Here is an 18,804-nt window from a genome sequence, read left to right as displayed (position 1 = left end):
AGGGACTGGGACAAGGCAGAGAAGTTGAGTCAAGATAAAAGACACTTTCATCCTCCTCTTCCTCAGGGTGGATGGCTCTGCTCTGAATTCCCAACCCCAGCTCCTCTCTGATCCCTGAGGAATTCAATTTGAAAAACACAAAGCCCAAATTTAAAGCTCTGCAGTGTCAGATGGACAAAATATTCAAAATATTTGGACAGAAAACAGCCTGTGCTGATGTGTGTCCTCTGCCACAGGAGCAGAGGGGACAAGAGGGACAAACCCTGTGTGTCCCATTCCTGAGTCCCTGACTGCTGGACAGGATCAGGCAAAGCCCAGAGGGATAAAACAGACCCTGCTCTCCCCAGCTGCTGTTCTTGGGATCATCAAGCAAAAAATCAACACCAGCAGATGTCCCCTCTGTGCTGCTGAGGGCAGGACTCACCTGGCAGGGTGAGTCTGGGAAGAATAACTTGGAGGTGCCAGTCTGACCCTGGAACTGGCTGAGATATCCAGCCAAAGACTTCATTACCCCTGGAGGGCTCTGCAAACACTTCCTGCACCAACAGGAATTCCCACACGTGGAGAAATCCCTTTAATCTGAAGTTTTTTTGAGTAACCAAGTGCCAAAACCCAGGGCTGGGAACTCTTTCCTTGGCCTAAGTAACACTGGAGAGGTTTGGGACGGGGCTGGGATTGTGGAGGGGCCTGGATTTTGGGAAAGGGGTGCTCACCTTCACTGGCTGCTCCTGAGCCTGTTCTTGGGATCATCAAGCAAAAAATCAACACCAGCAGATGTCCCCTCTGTGCTGCTGAGGGCAGGACTCACCTGGCACTGGCAGCTCCTGCCTGTGACAGCAGATGCTGAATGGGAAGAATAACTTGGAGGTGTTAATCTGACCCTGGAACTGGCTGAGATTATCCCTGGAGGGCTCTGCAAACACCTTCTGCACCAACAGGAATCCCCACACATGGAAAAATCATTCAAAATCTGAAGTTTTTTGAGCAACCAAGTGCCAAAAACCAGAGCTGGGAATTCTTTCCTTGGCCTAAGTAACATGGAGGGGTTTGGGATGGGGCTGGGATTTTGGGAAGGTGTGCTCACCTTCACTGGCTGCTCCTGAGCCTGTTCTTGGGATCATCAAGCAAAAAATCAACACCAGCAGATGTCCCATCTGTGCTGCTGAGGGCAGGACTCACCTGGCAGGGTGAATCTGGGAAGAATAACTTGGAGGTGCCAGTCTGACCCTGGAACTAGCTGAGATATCCAGCCAAGGACTGCACTACCCATGGATAACCCTGCAAACACTTTCTGCACCAACAGGAATCCCCACACATGGAAAAATAATTCAAAATCTGAAGGTTTTTGAGCAACCAAGTGCCAAAACCCAGAGCTGGGAATTCTGTCCTTGGTCTAAGTAACATGGAGGGGTTTGGGATGGGGCTGGGATTTTGGGAAGGTGTGCTCACCTTCACTGGCTGGTCCTGAGCCTGGTCTGCCTGGTCACCTCCTCCCTTCTCTTTCTTCCTTTTGGGTTTCTTTTTCTTCTTTTTGGCTCCACTGTCATTTGCTGGACTCAGGCCCCTGGGGAATAAAACAAACATCATTGGAGCTTTGGTTTTTTTCTTTTGGGACAACATTTTTTGGTTTCTGAGGCACTCTAAAGAAAATGCAAGCTCCTGCTGAGTCCAAGCGTCCAGGAAGAGGAATATTCTGTGCACAGAAATCCCTGGGAGCTCCCAAAAAGGGACAGCACCAACACAGGTGTGCTGGGCAGTGGGGACTGTGCCCTGTGCTGCAGGTGACCCCATCCCTGCTCTGCCACCTGTGCCCAAACCCACCCTGGGGAGTGCTGGGGTGCTCAGCTTTGGCTTTTTCCTCTTTTCCAAGCCCAAGGATGAATGTGGAAGCAGAAATAACTGATCCAGCCCCAGAGATGAGGTCCCAGAGCAGGGTCAGGCACCACAGAGGTGGTGACACTGTGCCAAGTGTCACCTCACCTGCAGAGGCGAAGCTGTTTATTGGGAAATCACCATATTGTCATGCTGGAGCTGGAAAATTGAGAGTGAGGAGCAAATTTCTGGGAGAAAAGGTGGGAAATGCCCACAGCAGGGCACAGCTGCTCCTTCCACAGCTGCAGGGCAGCCCTGGCCATCCAGATCATCATCACCATCACCATCATCATCTCCAAACAGCTGCTGGTGTGAAACCCCTCACTGATCCTGGGATTTTGTTCCAGTTTTTCCCCTCACTGATCCTGGATTTTGTTCCAGTTTTTCCCCTCACTGATCCTGGGATTTTGCTCCAGTTCTTCCCCTCACTGATCCTGGGATTTTGTTCCAGTTCTTCCCCTCACTGATCCTGGGATTTTGTTCCAGTTTTTCCCCTCACTGATCCTGGGATTTTGTTCCAGTTTTTCCCCTCACTGATCCTGGATTTTGTTCCAGTTTTCCCTTCACTGATCCTGGATTTTGTTCCAGTTTTCCCCTCACTGATCTTGGGTTTTGTTCCAGTTTTTCCCCTCACTGATCCTGGGATTTTGTTCCAGTTTTTCCCCTCACTGATCCTGGGATTTTGTTCCAGTTTTTCCCCTCACTGATCTGGATTTTATTCCAGTTTTTCCCCTCACTGATCTGGATTTTATTCCAGTTTTTCCCCTCACTGATCCTGGGATTTTGTTCCAGTTTTTCCCCTCACTGATCCTGGATTTTGTTCCAGTTCTTCCCCTCACTGATCTGGATTTTATTCCAGTTTTTCCCCTCACTGATCTGGATTTTATTCCAGTTTTTCCCCTCACTGATCCTGGGATTTTGTTCCAGTTTTTCCCCTCACTGATCCTGGGATTTTGTTCCAGTTTTTCCCCTCACTGATCCTGGATTTTGTTCCAGTTTTTCCCCTCACTGATCTGGATTTTATTCCAGTTTTTCCCCTCACTGATCCTGGGATTTTGTTCCAGTTTTTCCCCTCACTGATCCTGGATTTTGTTCCAGTTTTCCCCTCACTGATCCTGGATTTTGTTCCAGTTTTCCCCTCACTGATCTTGGGTTTTGTTCCAGTTTTTCCCCTCACTGATCCTGGGATTTTGTTCCAGTTTTTCCCCTCACTGATCCTGGGATTTTGTTCCAGTTTTTCCCCTCACTGATCTGGATTTTATTCCAGTTTTTCCCCTCACTGATCCTGGATTTTATTCCAGTTTTTCCCCTCACTGATCCTAGGATTTTGTTCCAGTTTTTCCCCTCACTGATCCTGGATTTTGTTCCAGTTTTTCCCCTCACTGATCTGGATTTTATTCCAGTTTTTCCCCTCACTGATCCTGGGATTTTGTTCCAGTTTTTCCCCTCACTGATCCTGGGATTTTGTTCCAGTTTTTCCCCTCACTGATCCTGGGATTTTGTTCCAGTTTTTCCCCTCACTGATCCTGGGATTTTGTTCCAGTTCTTCCCCTCACTGATCTGGATTTTGTTTCAGTTTTGTCCCCTCACTGATCCTGAGATTTTGTTCCAGTTTTTCCCCTCACTGATCTGGATTTTATTCCAATTTTTCCCCTCACTGAGCCTGGCTTTTATTCCAGATTTGTCCCCTCACTGATCCTGGGTTTTGTTCCATTTTTCCCCTCACTAAGCCTGGCCTTTGTTTGCCATCCTGATGCCAAAATGCAGGACAGGTTCCTGCTCCCAGCATGGCAGAGGGCAACTCATGATGATGATGATGATGATCTTGTGATCCTGCATGGAATGACCTGACACAGGATATTCAACATTATGGGGGAGCTGGGAGCCTCTGAGACACAGCACAGGTGTTCCCCTCCTTGCACCCCAAAACAGGGAAACCCCACAGATCTGACCTGCCCAGAGGTACAGCCTGGAATCCCCCCAAAATAAACCCCAATTTAATGTCTTTACAAACACAAAATAGTGGTGAAAACGGTGGAGAAGGGAAATAAAAGAAGAAATGTGTTGGAAAATATGTTGGAGCAGCATCCAAATATTTATTTCAGGGAGGAAAACAGAGCTTGGAAGGTGGAAGGTGTCCCTGCCTGGATGATCTTCAAGGTCCCTTCCAACCCAAGCACTCTGTGCAATCCCTGGGCTGAGCAGCCAGGTTACGAAACTGGGGAAAAGTGGATGGAGAAATGGTTTTGGAGGATGGAAAATGGGATGTGGAATGGAAATCCATCATGATGGGGAGCAGAGAAGGGTTTGCAGGACACTGGGGAGGGTTTTCCTCTGGATAAAACCTGAGCAGCAGCAGAGACTCTGCAGAAAGGATCCCCATCCATCAGCAGAGCCTGTGTGGGACACCTGGGGATGGAAGGAAGGGACACCTGGAGATGGAAGGGACACCTGGAGATGGATGGAAGGGACACCTGGAGATGGATGGAAGGGACACCTGGAGATGGATGAAAGGGACACCTGGGGATGGAAGGGACACCTGGAGATGGATGGGACACCTGGAGATGGATGGAAGGGACACCTGGGGATGGATGGAAGGGACACCTGGGGATGGATGGAAGGAAGGGACACCTGGGGATGGATGGAAGGTAGGGACACCTGGAGATGGAAGGGACACCTGGGGATGGATAGAAGGGACACCTGGAGATTGGACACCAGGAAGTGGAAGGGACATCTGGAGAGGGAAGGGACATGAGGAGATGGAAGGGACACCAGGAGGTAGAAGGGACATGAGGAGGTGGAAGGGATATCAGGAGATGGAAGGGACACCAAGAGATGGATGGAAGGGACACCTGGAGATGGAAGGGACACCTGCAGATGGAGGGAAGGGACACCTGGGGACGGAAGGGACACCTGGAGATGGATGGAAGGGACACCTGGAGATGGATGGAAGGGACACCTGGAGATTGGACACCAGGAAGTGGAAGGGACATCTGGAGAGGGAAGGGACATGAGGAGATGGAAGGGACACCAGGAGGTGGAAGGGACATGAGGAGGTGGAAGGGATATCAGGAGATGGAAGGGACACCAAGAGATGGATGGAAGGGATACCTGGAGATGGAAGGGACACCTGCAGATGGAGGGAAGGGACACCTGGAGAGGGAAGGGACACCTGGAGATGGAAGGGACACCTGGAGACAAAAGGGACACCAGGAGGTGGAAGGGACACCAGGAGAGGGAAGGGACACCTGCAGATTGGACACCAAGAGATGGAAAGGACATTAGGAAATGGAAGGGACACCTGGAAAGGAAAGGGACACCTGGAGATTGGTCACCAGCAGATTGAGGGGACACCTGCAGATGGAACAGACACCAAGAGATGGAGCATTCCTGGTGTGGAACGAGCAGAGGTTCAGGGCAAGCTGCTCCACAAAAGAGGGTGAAGATAAACCCCCGTTTCTCCAGAAGAACATGAAGGAGAGGAGCAGGAGCAAAGCTCCAAGGCCCAGCATCCCTGGGGGGAATGTCACCTGCCCTCCCTCTGCCAGGAAAGGGCTTTGCCCCCACCTGGGAGATGCAGCTTGGACATGGCAGAGCAGCAATGACACCACTATTGATTTTAGTGACAAATGTCACTTTTTGAACTCTCTGGGGAGCAGCACAGGCAAATCCTGGCCACTCTGAAGTGCTGGCATGAGCAAAGCCACCTTGGAGCTGCCACAAACACATCCAAACCATTTCCTAGCAATTCTGACAGCACCAGGAGAATGCCTGAGCACACCCCAAGGGCTGGCACTGAAGTTGTCCCTTCCAAAGGGGAAGGACACAAGTTCCCAGCTCACCTGCACCTTGGGATGCTGGGACAGACAAAATGCTCTCCTCATCCTCTGTCAGCATTGCTTTGCTTCAGAAATCAGAGCTGCCAACTCCCAGCTTGGTGCTAATGAGCTCAGCCCAAGCAGGCAGGTGAAAGCTCGGAGAAAATTCCTCCCTGATTTATGAGCTGGAAGAAATCAGGGTGCCAGAAGGTGCCATGAGGTTTGGCATTGCAGGTGGCATGGCCAGGAGATGAAAACCAACCTGGCAGAGGAACCACCAGCTGGAAAATGCTGGAAAACCCAAAGTTCCCACTCACTACACCCAGAGAAGCAACAATTACAGGTGTTTTTTATTTTAAATCTATTTAGGAAAGCAAGTATCTTCTTCCCCCAAGGTAGCTACACCTCCCAGATACTCCCCAAATTAATGACAATGTGTGGGACAAACCACCACCACCCAAAATCTGCAGCTGGCCTGAAAAAGCTGAGAGGGCTGGAGGAGTTTCATCCCCAGGAGGGGTGAGGTGCATCCTAAATCCCACATCCCAAATCCCACATCCCAAATCCCACATCCCACAGCCTTCCCAGATGCATTTAAGGCCTTTTTCCCTCCCAAATCCCTTTGCAGCAGGACAAAGGCAAAGCTGCAAACATCTCCCAGCTCCCTGTGGGATCACCATGGGCTCTTTTTCTGGTTAAGGAAAACTTTTCCCTTCTCCTGGGAAAGGCATCCCCACCACCATTGTCACTACTCCAATCCCTCCTTTCCTGTTTCCAGGTGTCTGCAAAGGCTCCACTGCCCAGAGCTCAACCTCTGTGACCTGAGTGATCTTGAAAATTGATTTTTGGGAGCATTTAAAGACAGCAACCAGGCTTGGTCAGGGTGAGACCTGCTTAGATTGGCTCAGCCCCTCCAGAGGCTGGAAAACAGCAGGCTCACCCAGTACCAAACTGGAAAACAGCAGGCTCACCCAGTAACAAACTGGAAAACAGCAGGCTCACCCAGTAACAAACTGGAAAACACCAAGCTCACCCAGTAACAAACTGGTGCTCAGCACCCACTCATCCACCCCTGGCTGCTCCCAAAGCTCAGGGAGGGAGCACAAGGGGAACAAATCCAGTTTTGGGCAGCCCCCTGAGCCTGGTGGGAGGCTGAAGTGTCAGATGAGATCCCTGCTCTGTATTTAGGGGATGGAAAATCCTTCATGCTGGGAAAGGCATCCCACCACCATTGTCACTACTCCAATCCTTCCTTTCCTGTTTCCAGGTGTCTGCAAAGGCTCCAGCCCCAAACACTGCCCAGAAACAACTCCTGTGACCTGAGTGATCTTGAAAATTGATTTTTGGAAGCATTTAAAGACGGCAACCAGCCTTGTTCAGGGTGAGACTGCTCAGCCCCTCTAGAGGCTGCAAAATACCAGGCTCACCCAGTACCAAACTGGAAAACACCAAGCTCACCCAGTAACACCAAACTGGTGCTCAGCACCCACTCATCCACCCCTGGCTGCTCCCAAAGCTCAGGGAGGGAACAAATCCAGTTTTGGGCAGCTCCCTGAGCCTGGTGGGAGGCTGGAAGTGTCAGATGAGATCCCTGCTCTGTATTTAGGGGATGGAAAATCCTCCTGCCATGCCAGGGGCTAATCAGGCAGGGTGCTTAGGCTGTAATCTCTGTAATCTCGTTAGGGAGGATCTCCAGATGGCAGAGCTCAGATTGCCACCAGTGCCTGTCCCAGGAACCTTTTCTTGTGGCTAAAACCCCTCTGTCCCCTCACACAGGGGCACTCCCAAACTCTCCCAGCCTGGAGCAGCTTCCCCAGGTGGCTCTGAGCTGTTTCAGGGGATTGGGACACTCCTGATCTTGCTGTCACCAGTGCCTGACCCCATGCCCTTCCAGAACCAGGGAATAAATCCTCCACAGCAGAAGCTCCCTCCACACAAAAGGAAATGTGAAAAACAACCAAGTGTAATCCCACTATTTTTTTTTTTTTTGGAAAACCAGCTTGGATAGGCACAGCAGAGAACAGGGCAGCCACTTCCCTGCCTGAAACTCAATTCCTCTTTCCTGTCCTTAAAAGGAAAGGAAGTGCTGCTTTCACTGAGGAATACTTTTATGTTTTAAACCTCAGGGCCAAAATCCAGTGAGTCCCAGGCACAGGAAGGGCTCTGAGTGTGGCTCAGCAGCTCAAAGCCCTTCCCTTGCCCTGGTTTTGGGGACAGTGGCACTGGGGTGACAGGAAACACTCTCACACCCTGCTCTAATGGGATGGATGCTATGGAATCAACAGAATTAATGCATCCTGTAAGAATTCCATCCTCCTTCCCAGCACTTGGCCTCTCCCTGATGGTTTTTGGGGGTTTCCCAGAGAAAAACCTCCCTGTTTCATGCTCCTTTATTTGCCCACCAGCCACAATTTTGGTGCTATTTCCCAAATTATCCAAATTATTTCCTAGTGGATATTCCCAGCTCCTCTTGGTGCCCAGGATGCCAAGGAGGGCTCCAGAAAACACCTTTTCCTGGCAAAGGGCATGAGGAACTGCTGCAGCAGTGATTGAGCACCCTGTCTCCTGTGCTCAGCTCTGGCTTGCACAAACCTAATCATGTCAGAGGCAAAGAAAATAAAAATCTCCCCCAAGCACGGCTAAAGAGATTAAAGTGAGACACGGTGCCACACCCGGGAGGCAAATGAAATATAAATGGGCAGCTGTGCTGTCAGAATAAAAAACCTCTGTGATATTTCTTGGGTGACCTTTTATTCACTTTTGGGTCCTGGGCGGGCAGGATTGGAGGGGAGTGGCTCTCCAAGCCCATGGTGGGGAAGCAGCATCAAGAGAGAAAGGGGAGCCCAGGAAAAACAAAGTGAAAACTGCAGGGAACCTCTGGAAAGCCACACGTTGGTGTTGGATTCCCAGCAGGAACGAGGACAGAGCCTCTCCCCCGAATCCCAGGCATGGTGAGGCAGCTCTGCACTGTACTAATTAAGGCAGTGAGTAATGAGGGTGCTACGTTGAGCATTTCTGCTGAGATAAGGACCTGCCTGTGTTGTTGTTATTCCACCACTCCACTCCCCTGCAGGCTCCGACCACGAGACAATGTAGGCAGAGCTTTGCAAAACCCTGCGCTGTGTTTAGGATAACGACGGCATGAGTGTGCAGAACGCCGCGATTATCCCGGGGATGCCACACGCTCCACACAGCAGCGTGTCACCGTGCCACCACCCTGGGTGGCACCGCGGGGATGGAGATGCCACGAGTGGGCTGAGGCTCCTGCGGGAGGGCAGAGGGAATGCGGGGAGACACACCCTAATGCACAGCCAGGAAGAGCTGCTAAATGCGCTCGTTTCTGCCCCAAAAAGGCGCTCCGGACCCATCCCGGCCGCCCTGCAGCACCGCGGCCGCCACCCATCCACGCCGCGGCCGCGCCCGACCCTGCTGAGCTTCGGACACGCTCCCGCAGCGGGCGTGAATGGGCGCCAGCGGCACCGCCCCCCCGCCAGACTGACAGGCGCCTCGACCAATCGCTGCCCAGGACGCTGCCCAATGACCAATCAGCGCACGCAAGGGGCGGGGCGCCTCTCACTTCCCGGCCGTTCCTCGCCTCAATGGGCCCGGCCGCCGCCGTGGCACGCGGTCCCGGCCGCCGCTCACCCCCGGTTGGAGCCATGCTCCGCCTCGTTCTCGCAGTCGCTGCAATGCTCGTGGTCGTTCTCCTCCGCCGCCGGCCGCGAAGGCCTCGCCGGTGGCCGCCTCACTGCTGTCTCACTGTCGTCCGCCATCTTGAACGGGGCCTCCGCGCGTGCCGCGCCCCCGCAACAAAGCGCGCCGCGATTGGCCGGCGGGCCGTGAGGCATGCCGGGAGTGGAAGTCCGCGTGGGTTTGCGGGGGCCGGGCTGCGCCGGGACCGGAACTACAATTCCCGTGAGGCCTCTGGTGGTGTCTAGGGGCGGGCCGCCGGTGGCGGGAGAGCTCCCTCACACCGGGCAGCCGCGTGGATGTCCCGGCGGACGGAGAGCCGCGACCCGTTCCCCGCTGACGCCGCGTCTCCACCCGTGAGGGATGGAAGGGATGGTTGAGGGATGGGTCGAGTCTAATGAGGGCAGCGCTGATTGGCTGGGAGAGACGCCTCCGCTGCCCGCCAGCCAATGGGAGCGCGGGACACTGCGGCGTGGGTGAAGCCGGGCGGAGGGTGAGTGTGAGGGCGGCGGCCATGGCGGTGCCCGCGGGGTCGGTCACGGTGTTTGTGGCGGCTCTTTCCCCGCCAATTAACGATGATTCTTCCCTTTGGCTGCAGCCTCCTCCAGCCAAACACCTCTTAGCCGCAGCAGAGAGGAGGAGAGCGGGGTGAGGATGGTGCTGGAGCTTCATCCCCCCTCCCTGTGCCTGCCTAGTGGATGGGTTGAGGCTGGAAGCTTGTGCTGTGCTCAAACCCCCCAGGAACTGAGACACGGGAATTTTTAGGCACTTAATTCTTTGAAAAACATTTCCTCAGTGCTCTGGGTGCATCTCCCCCAAAAAGCTCACCGAATTTTCTTCTTTGGGTCGTGTTCTGGTTTTTCCCCATGTCTGGTTTAGTTGGAACAGGCCAAATATATAAAAAATGCTGTATTTTGGGGGCAACTACTTCTGGCTCCTGCCAGTAACATCTGCAGGAGCAAGCTGCCCTCTCCCCTCGTGTGCAGTTCAAAGCAGAGCTCGTTAAATATTGATGGGTGAGATCTGTGCAGGCCCTTGGACAGATCTGAACATCCCTGCCTGGCCCTGCTTTCCAGGATAACCCTTCCAAGGGCTGCTCTACCCTGCAGTGATTCCTGTGGAGGAGGGACAGAAATAGCAGGGTTTGGGAGCAAGTCCCAGAACTCTGGAATTACTGCAGTTAAAACCCTGTTTACAAGGGCAGGAGAGTTTTCAGGGTATTTTTACAAAATGTATTTTTACAAAATGTATTTTTACAAAGCAGGAGCCTGCACTGATCCAGCTCCTCCTACAAGCTGCAGCAGTGGGAGGATAAAATCCTGGTGGGATGGCAAATAAATAATAAATAACCAGCTCCTCTGTCACTCCAAGCCCCTTGGGACACCCCTGTGGGGTTCAGGTCCTGTTTGGGATGTAGATAAACCTCCACAGCCTCTGCTTTTGCTGTTCATATTTTGGCCCTCTGTTTTCTCTTGTTGCTGCAGGGGAACAGATGTTCCCATCTGCTGGCCTGGTGTGTGGAAAAGAGAAGGGAAAGGGAAGATGTTCCCACCTGCTGTCCTGGTGTCTGCTCCAGCTCTGCCACAGGACCTGCCCACCCCTTCCTCCCCCATAAAATGTGAATTTGGGTCCTGTTTGAGGACTGAATTATGACTGAAACATCTTTTTTTCTGTTGTTGTTTTCTGTTTTGTTGTGTTCCCAGCCATCCTCTGTGCCCACCTGCTGTCCTGAGGGGCACCCTGGGCAGTTTGTACCTGGCAGGGTAAAATTGTCTGAATTCTGCCCTTTTTTATTGCTTTTGTGTTCCACTCCTGGCTCAGATGGGGCAGAACTCAGACAATATCTGAGCCACGACTGGGACCCATGAGCAGGGGAAAATTGTCTGAATTCTGCCCTTTTTTATTGCTTTTGTGTTCCACTCCTGGCTCAGATCTGAATTCTGCCCTTTTCCCCTGCTCCTGTGTCCCTGGCTCAGGTATTTTATGAATTCTGCCCTTTTTCCAGTCCTGGCTCAGATATTTTCTGAATTCTGCCATTTTTTCACTGCTCCTGTGTCACCCTCAACAAACCTGCCAGAAATTTCCTGATTTCTCTGAGCAGATCCAGAGGGGGCCGTGGAGATCCATCAAGGGCTGGAGCTCCTCTGCTCTGGATCCAGCTGGGGATGATCACCTGGAGAAAAGAGGGATCCAGGGAGAGCTCAGAGCCCCTTCCAGGGCTTAAAGGGGCTCCAGGAGAGATTTTGGACAAGTGGAAATGGGATGTTGGGAAGGAATTCCTCCCTGGTTTTGGACAAGAGATGGAGGGACAGGAAAAGGGGAAATGGGATATTGGGAAGGAATTTTTCCCTGTGAGGGTGGGCAGGCCCTGGCACAGGGTGCCCAGAGCAGCTGGGGCTGCCCCATCCCTAAAAATGTTCCAGGCCAGGTTGGACAGGGCTTGGAGCAGCCTGGGATAGTGGAAATCCCTGTCCATACCAAGAGATGGAGTTGGATGGGCTTTAAAATCTCTTCCAATCCAAAAAATTCCATAATTCCATGCTCAGGGTGCTTGTGATGGTGTTCACAGGGGTCTGAGGGTGAGGGAAGAGATGAGGATCTGACTCCATGTTTCAGAAGGCTGATTTATTATTTTATGATATATATTCTATTAAAACTATACTAAAAGAATAGAAGAAAGGATTTCATCAGAAGGCTGGCTAAGAATAGAAAAAGAATGATAACAAAGGTTTGTGGCTGGGACAGAGAGTCTGAGCCAGCTCACTGTGATTGTCCATTAATTAGAAACAACCACATGAGACCAATCCCAGATGCACCTGTTGCATTCCACAGCAGCAAATAATCAATGTTTACATTTTGTTCTCGAGGCCTCTCAGCTTCTCAGGAGGAAAAATCCTAAAAAAAAAGGATTTTTCATAAAATGTGTCTGTGACAGTGCTGTAGATGGGGCTGTGCTTTGATAAGTGGAGATGCTAAAGGGGAAGGAATTGCTAAACCAGGAGGGACTTAGGGCTGGCTCAAATGCCACATCCAGAAAAGCATTTTTTAATCCAAAATTGTCCTCCAGCCTGTGGAACACCCAGCTCAGAGGCTGCCAAAATCCTGCTGATATCTCAGTGACACCCTGAGAAAATAAAACCACCAGCTTTGAACAACGTTGCCTGTTTGGGACTAAATATTTGATGTGCTCAGCGTGAGCAGAATTCAGACAATATCCTGGCGTGTTTTGCAGCTCTGCACCATGTTCCTGGTGGGACTCTCGGGTGGCATCGCGTCGGGGAAGAGCGCGGTGGTGGCCGTGCTGCGGGAGCTGGGCTGTGCCGTGATCGATGCCGATGTTATCGCCAGGCAGGGTGAGTTTCCAGCGCTCCTCCCTGTCCATGAGGTTCCCCTGACAGCCGGGATCGCTGACGGCAGAGGGTGCTCTGGGTACATCGCAAAAAGGTTTTTCCCTCCTGCTTCCCAGTCCCAGCTGCCCCGGGAGGGGGATTGGAACGGGGATATGTTTTTAATAAAGGAAAAAAAGAAGATCATGACCTAATAAACACCGTGGGGATGTTGTACTCTGAGTTTCCATCCTCTGGAGTGTGATGATTTGAAAGCAAAAGGAAATGTGGTTTCCTGGCAAGTGGAATCCCTTGGTGAGTCTAACACACCCCCTGAGCCCCAGGACACCCATCCTGTCACTCGGGTATGTTGGTGGCTGAAAGAGAATGTCCCTTTGTGCTTCATGTTGTTATTCTGGTGATACTGAGAGATCAGAGCACAAAATTAATGTGCTCAGAAAAAAAGCCAAACAACAAAAAAATCCCAAAACAACAACAAAAACCAAACCAAAAACCCAAAACAAAACAAACCAAAAACCCAAACAACAACAAAAAAAAAGGGCTTATGCTGCTTGGGCTGGAGAAAAACCCCAAAATCCCAGCTCTGTTGACTCAGTAGGACCACAGCAGAACTTGATTTTCCTGCTTACCTATGAGATGTTAATCCCTTCACCCCACCAGGGTAATGAGGAGAGCAGAGGGTGCCCAGAGCAGCTGTGGCTGCCCCTGGATCCCTGGAAGTGTCTCAGGTCAGGCTGGATGGGGCTTGGAGCAGCCTGGGATAGTGGGAAGTGTCCCTGCCATGGCCTGGGTGAGGTTTTCCCCCAAACCAGTCTGGGTTTCTGAGTTTCTGCATGCAGCAGGTTTGGGGTCTGCTCTTGAACAATGGTGTCATTTGGAAATGCCTGAGCTTTTCTGTTTGGTGAAGAACTTACTGTGTAGCCACTTAAAGCTGTGATGCTTTAACATTTTATTGCACTGTAATTCCCCTGGAGGTGCAGGAGAAATTTGCTGGAGGTGCTAAAAGCCCTCAGAGACAGTAGGAAAACACTACAGATACCCTGTGAAAGTTTTCTGCCAATCACTTTATTTTGCACCAATTCCTTTTTTATATGTGTTTGTTTACTGTATGGATTTCACCCATCCTGAAACTGCCTTCCACAGGAGAAAAAAAATTGCTCTTAAAGACTTTTATGAGCTTGGCCTGAGGTTCCAACCTGTGGCAATGTTCCTGGATTTGGGAGAGATGATTATCTGTGCTCTGTCCTCGCTGTGGTTACCCTCAGCTGGAGCTTAATTATGGTTTTATTGCTTCATCCCTTTTGTTGGGGATTTTTTTTTTTTTTTGTGGTGGCTTTAAAGTTGTATACTCCTGTAACATCAGAGCCCCTGCAAGGGCTGGTTGGGGATTGAGCTTTTTCTGTTCATTTTTCTGAAGAATTTAGTGACTGATGTGAAAGATAATAAAAACAAACCACCTCAGCAGCATCCAGAGCCATGTGAATATCTACACAGAAGTTTCCAGCTGGTCCTGGTTCCTTTAGGATCTCCCTGCTCCATCCTGGTGGGAATTGGCTCAGCCCAGCTGCTCCCCCAGCCTTGGCTTGTGGCCATCACCTTGTCCTCCCTGCTGAATGGTCACCCTGAGCAGCAGCACAGAGTGCCACGAGGGTTGTGGTGCTGAATTCATGTCAGCAAAGGGATTAGGGACCTTGGGCTGGTAGCAGCTGCAGATGTGGTGCCAGGACAGATGTGCTGCCAGGGCGAGCATCAGCTCTGTGGTGAATGAGCAAAGCCCATCTGAGGGCGACTGCTGATGCAAACACCAAGTGTAAAGCTGTAAAACTGCCTCTCACCCCCAGCTGTTTGATGTTCTCAGTGGTGCAGCCCCACTCCAAGGCCCATCAGCAGATCCTGCAGCACTTTGGCACCGAGATCCTCCTGGAGAATGGCGAGATAAACCGCGAGGCTCTCGGAAGCATCATCTTCTCCCAGCCAGAGAAACGGCGGCTGCTGAACTCCATCACCCACCCTGAGATCCTGAAGGAGATGCTGAAGCAAATCCTGAAGTATTTTGTGCTTGGTAAGAGGCTTTGTCCAGGCTCCTGCTCCCTTGAATGTGGGGAGAGGGACAGGGGTGACAGAGGGAGGGAAGGGACGTTGAGTGACAGCCTTTGTGCTCTGCCTGCAGTGATCTTTGGTGTCAGTGTTTGGAGGATTCATTCCTGATTCACTCCTGCCTTTCACTGCTGCCCTTCACCGCTTTCCCCTGTGGTTTCAAGTGTATCTGTAGGGCCTGGGAGCAGCTTTGCTGAGATTCCCCACTGGATAATGCCACAATCCTGAAATGGCCACACATCCCTCCCTGCCCCCTGCCTGCTCCGGCTTCACTGCAAGCTCTGGAGCCCTCTGAGTGTTGATAAGGTGAGGGATGGGCTGACAGCTGTGGCTTCCAAAGTGCCACGTTCCCCCTGATAAAAGGAACAAATGCAGCTGTCAGGCTGGGCTGGGGAAATGCCAGATAAGATCAGCAGCTGTTCCAGAGGTCCCCGTGTAGACAGAAGGATGCCTTAATAGAGTCAGTCTGGATTGGTGCTGCTTATCAGAGCCCTGAGAGAGCTGAACAGGCTGGGGCACCACGGGGCCGAGCTCTGCTGCGGGGTGAGGAGGAGGAGGAGGAGGAAGCACAAAGGAAGCAACAGGCAGGAGTGCCAGGAGCCAGAGATGGAGTCTTGAACTCGGGGCTGCGGGCTGAGGAGGCGGATGCTGTCCTGGCCCTTGGCTAGAGCTCTGTGTGGCCTCAGCAGGCTGCTTTGTCCTCATTAGTCAGGATTTAATGATTTGGGATAGCTGGATGATGTCTCTGAGGATGGCTGTGTAAGGAAAGCTCTGATCGATCGAATCAGAGGGCATGAGAAGCCTCTCAGGGCGGAGGTGCCGGTGGAATGGTGGCTCCTTGGATGATGTCTTTTGTCAAGACTTCACTTGCTGTGGGCAGCTCAGTTTTAGGGGGGTTATAAAGAAGGGACACCAGCCTGAGATGTCCCCATGACTGGGGGATACACAGGGGAGTGAAGTCCTGACTTAGAGCTTTGTCCTCTCCCCAGACTCAGCAGGGCATCTCCCACCTCCCCAAGGGCAGAGGCATGGAGAGGACCAGGGGGGCAGTGATGGACTGTGAGAAGCTCCTTGGATGATGATGTCTTTGTCAAGATTTGCTGTGGGCAGCTCGGTTTTAGAGGGATTATAAAGAGGGGACACCAACAAAACCTGAGATGTCCCCATTACAGGGGGACACACAGGGAAGTGAAATCCTGACTTAAAACTTTCCCCTCTCCTCACCCTCTCCCCCAGACTGAGCAGGGCATCTCCCACCTCCCCAAACACTGGCCAAGGGCAGAGGCATGGAGAGGACCGGGGGGACAGTGATGGACTGTGAGAAGCTCCTTGGATGATGATGTCTTTGTCAAGACTTCACTTGCTCTGGGCAGCTCAGCTTTAGAGGGATTATAAAGAGGGGACACCAACAAAACCTGAGATGTCCCCATTACAGGGAGACACACAGGGAAGTGAAATCCTGACTTAGAGCTTTGTCCTGTCCCCCAGACTCAGCAGGGCATCTCCCACCTCCCCAAGGGCAGAGGCATGGAGAGAACCAGGGGAGCAGTGATGGACTGTGAGAAGCCCCTTGGATGATGATGTCTTTGTCAAGATTTGCTGTGGGCAGCTCGGTTTTAGAGGGATTATAAAGAGGGGACACCAACAAAACCTGAGATGTCCCCATTACAGGGAGACACACAGGGAAGTGAAATCCTGACTTAGAGCTTTCCCCTCTCCCCCAGACTCACCAGAACATCTCCCACCTCCCCAAGGGCAGAGGCATGAAGAGAGCCAGGGGAACAGTGATTGGCTGTGAGAAGCTCTGCTCCCTGTGCTGTCAGAGGTTTTAAACCAAACTCAGCCAGTTTTGGTGAAAGTTCAGCCCCTGGGCTGTGCCTGGAGGCTCCCCTCACATTTCAGTGTCACAGCTGCAGGAGGTCTGTGGAGATTTCCTTGCTCCCCTTGGAAAAATGGAGCTGTTTAACCAAAGCTTCTCATAAAGGGAGGAAAGCTGAGCAGGGAAATGCTGGCTCAGATGGCTGCAGCCTGGTGAAGTCTTGGACAAGAGAAGGAGAGGAGAGCAGATCCTGCTGTGGGCACTGCTTCCCAGGAGAGGCCAGCACAGCACACAGCTGCTGCTGCTGCCAGCCAGGCACTGCTGCTCTCATTTCAGCTCCTCATTTCAGCTCCTCATTATATTTCTGCAGTTTCACCTTTGCTCTGGAGCAGCCAGGTTAGGGTTGATTTTTTATTTTTTTTTCCCCTCTGGAAACTTGGAATGAAACCACTTCCTCCCTGTGAGAGGGAGGAGGGCCAGCAGGCTCTGCTCTGCTCGGCTGTGATCATGGAGCTGAAGATCTCCTGCTTGCTTTGCTTTTCCTGGTCATGGTGTGTGTGCAGCATGAAGGGATTTGGGAATGGGGGTTAACTCTGTTCCTTTTTTTTGGGGAATGTTTCCATTTCCACAGGTTACCGCTACGTGATCCTCGACATCCCTCTGCTCTTTGAGACCCGTGGGCTGACCAGGCTGATGAAATACACAGTGCTGGTTTATTGGTAAGTGCTCTGGGAACCACGGGGACAGGGACAAAGCCACCTCTCTCAGAGGGGACCATCATCCATTCTGGAGGTTCAGCCTCAGCCCTGGTGCAATTGAGAGAAGTGATATCTCCCTTTGTAGTGCATGAGGGCCTTCCTGAGCTTCCCTGGCACCATCATAGAGGGGAATTCACTGCCCTTGGGCTTTCCACAGCCCATGTTCTATCAGGGCAGCATCTGGGGCATTGTGTCAATGCTCAGAACAGCCCAGGCAGCCGTGCCTCTGCTGCTCCAAGTGCAGGCTGCTCCCCCAGAAATGACAAGGGTGCACCTCTCTCATTCCCACTTTATCCCGAGGAGGGCAGATCCCCCTTTCATCCCTCCCACCCCCAGCTCATCCCCGTGCTCCGCCCTGCAGTGACCCCCCGACTCAGCTGGCGCGGCTGATGAGGAGGAGCGGGCTGGGCGTGGCCGAGGCCGAAGCTCGGATCAGCTCGCAGCTGCCCCTGGAGGAGAAGCGCAGGTGGGCCACGCACGTCATCGACAACTCCGGGGACTGGGAGAGCACTCGCCGGCAGGTCCTGCAGCTGCACACCCGCCTCGAGGATTCCCTGGATTTCCTCTGGGCACGGCTGGCCGTGGGCACGGCTGTGGCCGGGCTGGGCGGGCTGGTGTTCCTCCTCATCCGGCATTTCATCTCTTAATTCACCTTTTCTCTTAGGCAGGGAAGGGGGCCTGAATTTCCCCGTTTGAAAAGGGCACTGAAAGGCCACCTCTGTTAATGAGCTTTGCCAGCTGAATGCAGACAGAGGCGTCTCCTTGCACTCTTCCCAAGGTGAACACAGCCAGAGGTTTTTTTCAGGCACATTCTTCCTGCTCAGGTTCTCACCCACCAGCTGTGCCTGTGGGATGATGCCCTCGTTCCCATGTGGGTCCACTGTGGGACTTCAGTGAGTTGAGGCACTTTAATCTGGGACAATCTCACTTTAATCTGGGACAATACCACTTTAATCAGGTACAATCTCATTTTAATGTCTTCTAGGACCATCTCCTCCCTAGGGCTGGGGCCTTCTCAGGCCTGCAGTGTCCCCTGGGGTGATTCCCCGTAGCTCAGCCCTCTTAATGCAAATTTAGATTTGGGATTTTCTTTCTTTCATGTTGATTTAAAGGAAAGCTGTTAAATCAGTGAGGGGGAGGACAGCACCTCATTCACATGGATGGGGTGCTCAGCTTGCTGCTCCTCCCCTCTGCCTCTGTGGCCATCACTCAAGGGTCACCCTTGGCTTTGGATCCAGGGCTGTGATCCAGCCTGGAGCAGGCTGAGACCAGGGCTCTGCCTCATTCCAACTCATTTCCTGCTGTTTGAGCTTCCTTTGGCAGCAGTTCCCTGGTGGGAGAGCCGAGCCCGGGCGAGGCGGGTGCTGGGTCTTCACTTTTGTTTTAATAAAACACTGCAAGCA

The 18,804-nt window shown here is 52.2% G+C and overlaps 2 protein-coding genes across 3 annotated transcripts in view; one reads left to right on the top strand and one right to left on the bottom strand.

Moving 5' to 3' along the window:
* The window catches only part of NMT1 (N-myristoyltransferase 1), a 23,293-nt gene extending 13,611 nt beyond the window's left edge, over positions 1-9,682 (bottom strand). The window contains exons 1-2 of the mRNA XM_059489356.1: positions 9,336-9,682; positions 1,450-1,564 (exon numbers count right to left, since the gene is read on the bottom strand). Coding sequence (XP_059345339.1) covers positions 1,450-1,564; positions 9,336-9,538 — 318 coding nt within the window. The 5' untranslated portion in view covers positions 9,539-9,682. The remainder of the gene's footprint in view (positions 1-1,449; positions 1,565-9,335) is intronic.
* On the top strand, positions 9,631-18,804 carry DCAKD (dephospho-CoA kinase domain containing). Of its 2 annotated transcripts, none has more exons than XM_059489359.1 (5): positions 9,631-9,873; positions 12,613-12,733; positions 14,586-14,789; positions 17,275-17,362; positions 17,763-18,804. In XM_059489359.1, the coding sequence occupies exons 1-5, from the start codon at positions 9,778-9,780 to the stop codon at positions 18,046-18,048; spliced, it is 795 nt and encodes a 264-aa protein (XP_059345342.1). In that variant the 5' UTR covers positions 9,631-9,777; the 3' UTR covers positions 18,049-18,804. The 2 variants fall into 2 exon arrangements, with proteins under 2 accessions (XP_059345342.1, XP_059345343.1); XM_059489360.1 differs by lacking the exon at positions 9,631-9,873 and adding an exon at positions 9,898-10,028.

This window comes from Ammospiza nelsoni, chromosome 26 (assembly GCF_027579445.1).
Source record: "Ammospiza nelsoni isolate bAmmNel1 chromosome 26, bAmmNel1.pri, whole genome shotgun sequence".
In the NCBI taxonomy this organism is placed as follows: domain Eukaryota; kingdom Metazoa; phylum Chordata; class Aves; order Passeriformes; family Passerellidae; genus Ammospiza; species Ammospiza nelsoni.
This window is presented reverse-complemented; position numbering and strand designations above follow the sequence as displayed.